At 40.0% G+C, this 12,276-nt stretch overlaps 1 protein-coding gene across 2 annotated transcripts in view; it reads right to left on the reverse strand.

Moving 5' to 3' along the window:
• LOC148041291 (uncharacterized) overlaps positions 1 to 11,817 on the reverse strand; it is a 164,133-nt gene extending 152,316 nt beyond the window's left edge. For both annotated transcript variants that reach the window (XM_087678866.1, XM_087678864.1), the window contains exon 1: positions 10,579 to 11,817. In XM_087678866.1, coding sequence (XP_087534992.1) covers positions 10,579 to 10,749 — 171 coding nt within the window. In that variant the 5' untranslated portion in view covers positions 10,750 to 11,817. The remainder of the gene's footprint in view (positions 1 to 10,578) is intronic.
• Between the last annotated feature and the right edge of the window lie 459 nt (positions 11,818 to 12,276).

The following is a 12,276-nucleotide window of genomic DNA, read 5'->3' on the forward strand; positions in this document are numbered from 1 at the left end:
CTCCTCTCTTTTCCTTCTCTCTCCCTCTCCTCTTTTTTCATTTTTTCTTCTTCTTCTTCTTCTCTCTCTCTCTCTCTCTCTCTCTCTCTCTCTGTCTCTCTCTCTCTCTCCATTTTCTTTTTACATTTTTTCTTCTCTCCTTTTCTTCTCTGCGCTTTTCTTCTCTCTCTCTCTCTCTCTTCTCTTTTCCTTCTCTTTCTCCTCTAATTTTTATTCTCTTTTTAAATTTTATATTTCCTCTCTCTATAATTCTCTCTACATGTTTCCCTCCCTCTCTCTCTCTCTCTCTCTCTCTCTCTCTCTCTCTCTCTCTCTCTCCTGCTTCTTCTTTCTTCTCCCCCCCCCCCCAGTCTCTCTTAAGTATGTAAATTTTATATTTTCCCTAGATATAATTCTCTCTCTCTCTCTCTCTCTCTCTCTCTCTCTCTCTCTCTCCTGCTTCTTCTTTCTTCTCCCCCCCCCCCAGTCTCTCTTAAGTATGTAAATTTTATATTTTCCCTAGATATAATTCTCTCTCTCTCTCTCTCTCTCTCTCTCTCTCTCTCTCTCTCTCTCTCTCCTTTTCTTGTCCTCCCCTTTTTCTTAATTTTCCTTTTTTTCTTCTCTCCCTCTCTCTCTTTTAATTTTATCTTTTCTCTCTCTCTCTCTCTCTTTCCCCTCTCCTCTCTCCCTTCCTCTCTCTCTCAAAAAATATTTAAATTTAAAAAAGACTTTTCTCTTTTCTCTTTTTTCCCATCTCTCTTCCTCTTTTCCTCTTTCTTCTTCTTCTTCTTCTTCTTCTCTCTCTCCGCTTTTCTTCTCTCTCCCTCCTCTCTTCTCTTTTCCTTCTCTCCTCTTTTTTCCTTCTTTTTTCTTCTCTTTAAATTTTTTTCTTTTCTTTTTCTTTTAACTTTTGTATTTCCTCTCTCTATAATTTTCTCTGTGTTTAAATTCTCTCTTCTTTTCTCTCTGTCTCTCTCTCTCCCCTCTCTCCTCTCTTTTCCTCTCTTAAATTTTATATTTCCTCTATAAATCTCTCTCTATTTCCCCTCTCTCCGTCTTTTTCTCTTTCTTCTTCTTTTTTTAATCCTTCTCCTTCTTCTTCTTCTTCTTCTTCTATCTCCCTCTCAAAGTGTGTGAAAGACTATCCAAAAAACTTTAAAATTAAAAAAACTTTTAAAAATATTTAATTAAAAAGTTTAATGAGAGAGAGAGAGAGAGAAAACATAGGCCCTACACATGAGAGAGAAGAGGGGAGAGGGAGAAAATATGTTTAATTTAAAAAAAACTATTCTCTTTCCTCTTTTCCCCCCTCCTCTCTCCTTATTATTCTTCTTCTTCTTTTTCTTCTTCTTCTTCTTCTTCTTCTTCTCTCTCTCTCTCTCTCTCTCTCTCTCTCTCTCTCTCTCTCTCAAAGTTTGTGAAAAACTATGTTCGAAAAAACTTTAAATTTTTAAAAAAAAGTTTTTAAAAATGTTTAATTTAAAAAAATTTAAAAAGCTTTATCTGAGAGAGAGAGAGAGAGACTTTTGATTTAAAAATAAGTTTAACTTAATTAAAGGAGAGAGAGAGTACCTAGGCCTTACAAATGAGAGAGAGAGGGGAGGAGAAAAAAAATGTTTAATTAAAAAAAGATATTCTCTTTCCTCTTTTCCTCCTCCTCTCTCCATCTTCTTTTTATCCTTCTTCTCTCTCTTTTTCTCTCTCTCTCTCAAAGTATGTGAAAAACTATCTTTGAAAAACTTTCAATTATAAAAAACTTTTTAAAATATTTAATTAAAAGAAAAATTTAAATTAAAAAGTTTAAACTGAGAGAGAGAGAAAGAAAGAGAGAGATTATAAGTGAGAGAGAGAGGGGAGGGGGTTTTAATTTTTTAAAAAGGGAGGAGGGAAAGCTTTATTTAAAAAGTGAGGAGAAGAGAAAATGAGAGATTACACGTGAGAAAGAGGGGAAGGGAAGGGGTTTTAATTGAAAAAGGGAGGTTTGGAAAAGAGGTAGGTTCAAGAAGCCCTCTGGAGGTTCAGGGCCTTCCGAACCTACAACGAAAATAATATAGTAGTAAGATAAGGAAATGGATGTTGTGCTTATCTCCCTATCATAGAGCCAATATGGGCTCACCTCCAAGCATGGAAGCTAGCAACAAACGGTGTCCTGCTACTACCCGAACACAGTGTGGAAAAACCTGGAGTGCATCATCATTTGGCATTATTATTAATCTAGAGAGTCAATGTCACATTAGTCATTAGCGTTAGTGTCTATAGTATGGATGGTTCAAAATTACAAGATTTTTGGATAATTTTAGCCTATTTTTGATATTTTGGACATTATTTCTTGTAAATATCCTCAAAAGGTGTAGAAAACTTCTAGAATAAGGTGTCATGCAAAAAGCAAGCGGCTTTTTTAGCCAGTTTTAGAGAACTCGTGCAAAAAGAAGGGCTTTCGAATTCGCGTCGTGCACCATTTTTTTTGGCAGCAAACAGCACTCTGAACAATGTGGAGGGAGAAGGAGCAATCCAAGACAGCTCTAATCAAGCATCCTAGGGTTCAGAGCCAACAAAACCATTAGATTTGTTGTCTGAGTGGCAAAGTAGAAGCTAGTGTTTGGTGCGACTTTTTGGGTATAATAGGGTGAAACAGGACACAATGAAGGGGAGACTCATTGTAAACAGGTTTTCTTAATCAAGGATTGGTTTTGGAATGCTTTGATACTCCGATCTTTTGCATATGTATTGTTTCATCTCGCATTGGTCTCTACTCTATGTAATCTCTATCATCATCTCTACTCTCATACAAGAATCTACCTAATCTCTTACTACTATTAATCCTCGCTTAAGAATATCTCTAACATCAAATACATTAATCTATCTCTTACTACTCTTATTGACTCCCACAGCTAGAGACCCAATGTCTTCCCAACATACGCACAGATTATCTTGACATCTTTTTGGTGAACCCGATGTGAAAGCTGGGGTGAAAAGTCAGGTATGGATGCTCTTATAGGAGCACTAGACTATGCTCGAGAGACTAGACTAGATACAAGATTTATTACAAGAATTCTAATTACAATATAATTCCATATAGGGGTACAAGGTACAATGATAACTTAACAAGATACAAAAAATTTCACAACCCGAGACCATAGGTATAGACAATAGGACTCGATAGGATATGAAGGATCCCACAACCCAAGACCGTAGGAATGGATACAAGATATGAAAATTGCAAGATCTCCCTCAACGGGGAAACAAGATACAAGACAGTACTAGACAAGATCTCATACTATCAGATTACAAGGTGACAAGACAACAACAGTATAATGAAAGACAAGACAAGACTAGATACCATGACTAAACAAGAACTAAAACTAGAACTCGAAGTTACTTGCTTGGAGATCTTGACTCCTTGAGCTCCCAAGTCTGGCATTGGTAAGACTGAGGAGCTCTATGGCGAGCCCCTCCTTTTATAGGTGCTGGAGGGCGGCTAAAGATCTTTTAGAATGTTCCATGATGACATCATCGATGATGCAGTTAGGCTTACGAAGATTTATCAATTGGTTTAACCGATTTGGGGGCGATGACATGGCATATCTTCTAGAAGGTTCTATGATGGCATGGCAAGGCTGGGTTCGCATGGTTGACTCGAGGATGTCCTGTTAATGGTGCGTTCACATGGGATATGGATTCATATGGCATGAGCAAGAATTAATCTTTACACTTGATCATGGCATTTCTGTAACATCACCCCCTCCTCTAGCGACGAGTTCAACGAGGAGCACCTTGGTGGTTTAATCCAATTTTCATCGCATTCCTCTTGTGAAATTCTTTAACTTTGAGAGGTGCTCTTTGGAGATATTCTACAAGTTTCCACGTGCGATCGTGAAGAAGTTCTTCATGATCTTCAATCTAGACTCGGAGGGGGGGGATTAGACCTCTCCCCCCTCAGTGTTGAGCTATGGTATGGCTCAAGTAAGGAAACATGGAAAATTGGGTGGATCTTCATAGGGTTGGGGAGTTGGAGTCGGTAAGCAATTGGGTTGATTCGGGCTACAATAGTGAAGGCCCCAAGGGCCAAATCTCTGGTAGTCTAGCTTGGTAGAGGACCTTGTTGTCTCGAGGTTATGCTGAGTAACCATACTTTATCACCGACTTTGTATCCTGGATGTTGGAGACGATGCTAGCCCGCATAGTGCTTGTGTTGGTTCTAAGTCTTTTGCATTTTTTGCTTGAGTTCTTGGTGTATATCTACTAGGTGTTGAGCTTTATCTCGGGTGGCAAGGTTCTTTACTTGATTGGAGAGATGTACATCCATCCTTGGATACTGCCATAGTTTGCAAAGAAAGAAGTTTACTTGATAGATGCATGGATACTATTATTATAAGCAAACTTTGCAAAGGGCAAGAGCTCAAACCAATCATTCTGATAGTAGTTGATGGTGCAGCAAAGATATTGTTCCAAGACTTGATTTCCCCGTTTTGTTTGGCCATCAGCCTGTGGATGATTGGTTGTGGGTAACTTAACTTGGACCCCAGGGAGGTTGCAAAGGCTCTTCCAAAAACTAGATATGAATTGGGAACCCCGATCGCTGATAATATCATCTGGGAATCCATGTAATCTGAAAATGTATCTAAGGAAGAGTCTAGCAATAGCTACACCTATGATGGTCTTGGTGGTAGGATGAAATGTGCCATTTTTGTGAACCTATCCATCACAACAAGAATAAAGTCATATTTGTCTAATTTGTATGACTAATTTGGAAAGATATATTATGAAATCCATGGACAGAGAAGACCAAGGTTGCGCTAAAATGAGCAAGAGTTGCAAGAGGCCATATGGTTTATGATGAGGTACCTTGGCCTTGTTGCAGGTATTACATGATTTTATATATTCCTTTACTTCTTTCCACATCTGGGGCCACCAAAGAACTCTTGAAACAAGCTCTAAGGTCTTATTAACTCCAAAGTGTCCTGTTGTTGGGGTGTCATGGCACTGTTGGAGTACCTAGAGTCTTAGCTTTTCTTGAGGGATGTAAAGTAGATCCTTATAGTATAACAATCCATTAGTTTCATGAAACTCACAAACCTCATTTCCTTTTCCTTCTTGATTTTTCTCTGGACATTGTTGGCCAAATCATCATGCGGTAGAGCTTCATGGATTAACTAAAACAAGGTAGGGTTGGCTTGGTGACAACTGGAGATGGCTACTAGCGGGAGGTGCTCTGGCTTGAGTGGTATTGCTCATTTTTTATCAAAAGCTTCTTCTCCCTTCTTAGGTGCTAGGTAAGATCTTCTTGATAAAGCATCTGATTGGCATTGTTGGCATCTTGGGTGATAGATGATGACAAAGTCAAACCTAGATAAGAAGTTACTCCAGCGAGATTGTCTTCGATTGAGGATGTGGATTGTCATAAAGTATTCTAGATTTTGTTATCTGTATAGACGATAACTTTATGGGCTGCAACCTCTAGATGACAATGCTAAGTATCAAAGGCATCTACAATGGCAAGGAGTTCGTTGTCATGGATCTCATAGTTTATCTCTGAAGGGAAGAACTTCCTTGAGTGGAATGCCACTGAATGCATATGATCATCATCTCTATACCGGGACAAGATGGTTCCTAAGGCACAGTCAGATGCATCAGTCTCCAAGAAAAAGGGCTTGGTAGAATCTAGGTGGACTAGGATTGGGACAGTGGTGAAAGCGGTCTTCTCAGTCTGGAAGGCCTTCTCGACTTCTAGGGTCCATGAAAACTTTAAGTTTCTTGTGAATTTGTGAGTGGTGTGACTATCTTTGAGTAATCCTTGATAAATATCCTGTAAAAGTTGGCAAAGCCAAGGAAACATTGGACATCATGAACGCATGTGGGCGTTTGCCAATAAAGAATAATCTCGATCTTCTTGGGGTCCATGAAGATTCCTCTCTGGGAGACATTGTACCCCAAGAATTCCACTTCTATTTGATGGAAAAAACACTTCTCAAGTTGTTGGAGGTTTTGAATAGAGGCCATGATTCTTTCAAGGATCACCTCCATGATGCTCAATGAGGCTAGAAAGTAGTCTTGCCAAACTGTTATAGGAACACTAGACTATGCTCGAGAGACTAGACTAGATGCCAGATTTATTACAAGAATTCTAATTACAAGATAATCCCACATACTAGAAAGTAGTCTTGCCAAATTGTTATGGGAACACTAGAATATGCTCGAGAGACTAGACTAGATGCAAGATTTATTACAATAATTATAATTACAAGATAATCCCACATAGGGGCACAAGGTACAATGATAACTTAACATGATACGAAAAATCCCACAACCCGAGACCATAAATATAGACAATAGCACTCAATAGGATATGAAGGATCCCACAACCTGGGACCATAGGTATGGATACAAGATATCAAAATTACAAGATCTCCCTCGACGGGGATGAACAAGATATAAGACAATATTAGCTAAGATCTCATACTACAAGATTACAAGGTGACACGACACCAGGAGTATTACAGAAGACAAAACAAGACTAGATACTATGACTAGACAAGAACTAGAATTGGAACTCGAAGTTACTTACTTAGAGGTCTGGACTCCTTGAGCTCCCAAGACTGGCTTTGATAAGACTGAGGAGCTCTATGGTGAGTTCCTCCTTTTACAGGTGTTGGAGGGCAGCTAAAGATCTTCTAGAATGTTCCATGATGACATCATCGATGATACAGGCGATAACCTAGCATATCTTCTAGAAGATTCTATGATGACAAGGCAAGGCTAGGTTCACATGGTTGGCTCAAGGATGTCCTGTTAATGGTGCGTTTGCATGGGGTGTGGATTTATATGGCATGAGCAAGAATTAATCTGTACACTTGATCATGGCATGTCCGTGATAGATGCAAGTATGGATGTAGATGTACAAATACTTTTGGGACAAGATATAGAGCAAGTTATGGAGTATCTTCAAAAGATGCTTGAGCTTAGGTACATAGACGATACAGTTGGGATGCAACTTTTGGTTATATGTCTAATGCTCCTTGAAGCTTATAAGTCCCTCATGAAATTGAACGAGACTAAGGATGAATTTACGCTTTGTATGTGAAAGATTTATCAAGTGCTGGATGTCAATGCAAAGATGAGTGAGCTTATGGATTTTGGAAGAATTTCGAGGATGTATGTAAGAGGCTTATTGTAGCATACAAGTATCAACAACAACAATGTAAGAAGCAAGAAGAGGAAGAACAAAGGAGGTGGGATGAGGATGAAGCAAGAAGATAAATAGACGAGGCATTTCAAATGCAGAAAGAGAAGAAATTAAGGATACAAATGCAACCAAAGAAGGATAAACATACAAAGGAAGTACAAGCTTTTGCCCAAGCTTCACTACTTGCTACCGAGGCCGAGCGACAACTTGTTATGGATGTTTTTGATGCACTTGCTGAGGAGTTGAGCACTTATGCAATGAGCGCCTATGCTGAAAATACAAAGGTTGTGATTTGCCCTACCAAGGATGCTTATGCTAGTGATGCTTTGAATTGCTATCCCGATGAGGTCTCTACAGTTACTACAAATGCTTTAAGTCACCACATAGATGATGTTTATGCAGATACTTTTGATACTATGAGTACCCATGCAAATGATGTCTTAAATGAGCCTAAAGCGGATGACATGGAGAATACATATGTAAATTTTTTGAGTGCTTATTAGAAAGACTACAAGGCTCATGTACTACTGGATGTAGTAGAGACTATTGATGTGTTGACTAGTCATACCACGGATGCCTTGGAAGAGCCTGTAGTGGAAGAGTTAGTCATTGCATATACAAATTTTCTTAGTGCGTATAAAGAGGCTTACAAAGCTCATGTTTTACTTGATGCAGGGCTCAGAGGGAGATTGGTGGCTTGCTGGATGTAAATGATTTCCATGACATAGTTGTTGTCTCAAAGACAGTTCATGAGCTAGAGGCTATGCAGATAAGAATCCTGTGTATGATGCTCCACAGCTAGAGAATGTTTCGGATGCTTTGTTAGAAGCCTTGATAGGCAATTCAAAGATGCTTCAAGTTCTGGATTACTTCACTATTTTTGGTGATGGTCAGCATGTATTGGATGCAAGTGAAACTCAATTTATGTTTTATGTGGTACACAATTGTCAATATAAGCAACTTTCCATGTGCTGGACTCTAAAAAAACAAGCATGTTGCTATGTATTTGTTGATGGGTGCATTGTTAGTATGTATATGGAGATTCAACAGCCTTTGGTGTATAATACCCACCCAAGGTCTTATGACCTCGAAGCGAGTGCTTGGTATGGTGCTAGAGTTGTGCAAATGCTAGTCATTTTAATCTATGATTTAAGGGGATGCATTCTTATGTACATGATGAGTGAAAAGTTGACGATATGGGTGTTTGATCCGAATGGATGCATTAGTGGCACATACCAAAGAATGTGTAGGTTCAAAGGGGATGGATGTCGTATTGCTACGCGAACATAGTGTGAAAAATCCTCGAGTGCATCATCATCCAACTTTCTTATTAATCTAGAGAGTCAATGCCATATTAGTCATTGGTGTTAGTGTCCATAGTACGATGGTTCAAAATTACACGATTTTTGGATAATTTTAGCCTATTTTTTGTATTTTGGATATTATTTCTTGTAAATATCCCTAAAAGGTGTAGAAACTTCTAGAAAAGGATGTCATGCAAAAAGCAAGTGGCTTTTTCAAAGTTTTAGAGATCTCATGCGAAAGAAAGGCTCCTAGATTCGTGCCACGCGCGATTGCAGTTTTTTGGCAGCAAACAACACTCCGAACGGTGAGGAGGGAGAAGTAATCCGAAAGAATTCAAATCAAGCATCTAGGGGTTTTAACCCCCTTTCAAAGCCAACAGAACCATCAAATTTACCATCCGAGCAACAAAGTAGAAGCTAGTGTTTGGTGCGAGTTTTTGGGGATAGGAGAGTGAAATAAGACACATTGAACAGACTCATTGTACACAAGTTTTCTTAATCAAGGATTGATTTTGGGATACTTTGAGCCTCTGATCTCTTGCATGTGTGTTGTTTCATCTCTCGTTGGTCTTTACTCTATGTAATCTCTATCATCATCTCTGCTCTTATACAAGAATCTGCCTAATCTCTTACTACTGTTAGTCTCGCTTAAGAACCTCTCTAATATCATATACATCAATCTATCCCTTACTACTCTTATTGGCTCCCACAACCAGAGACCCAGTGTCTTCCCAGCATACGCGCAGATTATCTTGACAACAAGCTAAGCTTCCACCACAATTGTTAGCATCCATAACACCAACCTACACTAATAAAGGTGTGCAAGTGGAGCCGCCTAGTGTCTAGAGTCCAAGAGTGCATCCATCTTGCACACATGATACACAAGACTCAACAGCCAACCATAGAGCCAATACAAACTTATCCCCAAGCCTAGAAGCCAGCAACAAGTAGACCAAAAATCAACTACCAAGGATGACATCCGATACCACCAACCCATACAAAAACAAGTGTACAATTAGAGCCACCTAGGGTGTGTATTATACGACAATATATGTAAAGGAGCCCTAAAGCTCCTTTTACAAACATAGCTGCCCAAACCCTAAAGTGCCCTATACACATTCACACTGGAAGATCCTTTAGCTAATCCTAAAGTATCCTACGCACATTCACACTACAAGACCTTTAGTTGTTCTAACCTTTAGGACAGATTCATCCCTACAGTTCTCTTTATAAAATGTAGCTGACCAAACCCTAAAGTGCTCTGAATACATTCACACTGCAAGACCCTTTAGCTCGTCCTATAGTACCCTAAGCACATTCACACTACAACCCCCTTTGGTTGTCCTAACTTTTGGGATGCATTCGCACCTATGACCCTTTGTGGCAAATGTTGCAGGCACCCATCATCCATGATGTCCAAGGATGCACAAATGTGCACGCAAGCCATCACAAGCACAATGTACAATTCACCAATCATAGTGATGATCACATGTCGTAAGTGGCATGTGCATGTCTCCATATTGGGGACCAAGAACCAACTGTCCAAATGACTACAGGCTCACATGTACAAAGTGAGACATTGCCCAGCAAATGTTCTGAGAAATTGAGCAAGCAGTGCTCTCAAAAGCAGCAAAAATTTGGATGCTTGGTGCCAATACACACACTAAAAGAGCTATGTGTCATACAAACGAAGGCAATGATACCCTTGTATGGCAAGTATAACTGCTTCAAATGCAGCTATAAACCAGCTTGCAGATAAAATTGTCTTGCATTCAAACAAGGGACACTGAAGCAACCTGTGAATACAAGAATAAGGAAAGACATTCAACTTTCAACAAAAACCAGCACCACCGTTAAGTTGCAACGAACTGATTGACCAACTGTGACACAAGTTCTGATACTCAGCTTTCAGCTGAAACACATGAAATTAGTCCATAGCATACTAGCTGGGTGGTTAAAACAAGCTACGTACCAGCTGGGTGGTCAAACTTAGCTGGATGACATGTGACAGAAGCAATGAGGAAATTTAACTTCAATACAACTGGTTGCCATGTCCGCACAACTACTTAACAAGCAACTTAAAGAGGAAAGGATGTGAAACCTACTTACCAGACTGCTGCTGCACCTCTCCAAATCCAACACTTTGATTGCCACAATCTCATTCAATGGAACGCATTTGGCCTTATAAACAAGGGCACTGGCACCCTGCCCAACCTCTTCAAGTAAGGTGTAGGCCGAAGCAGTGACAGGAAACTTGTGTCTGTCTGCCTTGTGATCCATAGCATCTCCTCTAACAATTGTTCGTGAATAGGTGTGACTAATTTTGATAAACACACCTCCAAAATTGAAATATTGTTGCACACTTTGACAAACACCTATCTCTCAGTGCAAATGTACAGTGATGTCGGATGGCAGATGATAAAGTGATGTCCATTGGTTTAGGAGAGCTCAGGGTGTACTGCGTACGACTCAATAGATTCATGTTATGTGCGGTCAGTGGATTTCTAAACAACTCACAGCTCGCTATATGTTACGAAGGAAGATTCCTCTCAATTCATGAATTTGTTCGGTGAATGCCGTTCTGACTGACAACTCTAACAAATGGAAGTTCGATCAAGTTACAGAGTCTGCTCATGGATCACCATTCACAAGAAGAAGCCACCTGTTGTGAAGAAGGCCAAGGCCCATGGTCCCAGTCTATAATAAAGAGCTCAAAAAACTGCCACGTGCACTGATCAGGACGGCTGGCTGAACTCAAACAAGGAGCTATCAGAGGGAGGGGGCAATCATGCCCCCCAACAACGATCCTCTGTGGGGTCAAGACGAAGCCCTTGCACGCCCTTAGACTATGGATGCCCACGCATAAGGAACGTGCTGAAACTGACCCTAATAGAAAGAATGAACTTCTGATGGCAAAAATTGCAAGCTTTTTTGGTTTCTCTGCTCTGGCTATGGAGAAGGCAAAGCTGGCACCATATCACAGCCCAAAACTGCGATTGCCTGAACCCCTCCTGTACTTTTATAAGACGATCGATTTCTCAATCTGCGTCTGAAGAACCCTGTTTGAATTAGCCTTTTAAAAAACTAAACTAAACACAGGATTATCCATCAATCCCGGGAGGGGAGAAGAGCCAGCAGCTTCTTCTTCTTTTTTGGCAGAAGGAATAAAAGCTCAAACAGGTGTGTCCTGCTGAGGAGAATGCATGGAGGTCCGAGGAGGTGAGAGGCGCCAAAGAGGGAGACAGGGCGGGCGGGCGAGAGAGAGAGAGAGACAGAGAGAGAGCAGAAGACAACGACGACGAAGGCGAGAGAGAGACAGAGAGAGTGAATGTTTGACGCATTGTGCATCCAGGTGTGATTCTCCCCTGTGTGTAAAACACCCCTTTCCCCTCCACCCATTTTTCAACAGAAAAAGAAAGGAAAAATTCCTACGCCTTTGGTGGTCCATTGGTAGCTTTTTTAAAAACCAAAATGAAACGTATGTGGAAAATGTAAATGAGAGAATTACTTTAGGAGAATGACCTTCCTTGATTTATGGTTTATCTCCTACACCATCATCATCATCATTACCATTAAACTTATATATGAGAACGTGAAGTACATCAATGGACTAGGCCCTTGAATTTGATTACCTTTCCTTTACCTAGCTCACATTGGATGATTTTGTATTCCCGCCTCCGAATGAATTTTCATTCATCTTTATTGTTATATGGTGTAGGCCCACAACTCCAACACTAGGTACCGGATTAATGAGAGAGATAAAAAGGCAACAAATTACCCAGAGATTGCAAGATGGCACAACATTGG

The sequence above is a fragment of the Lygodium microphyllum genome, chromosome 1 (genome assembly GCF_053477565.2).
Source record: "Lygodium microphyllum isolate KBCC chromosome 1, Lygodium_microphyllum_v1.1.10, whole genome shotgun sequence".
Lineage (NCBI taxonomy): Eukaryota > Viridiplantae > Streptophyta > Polypodiopsida > Schizaeales > Lygodiaceae > Lygodium > Lygodium microphyllum.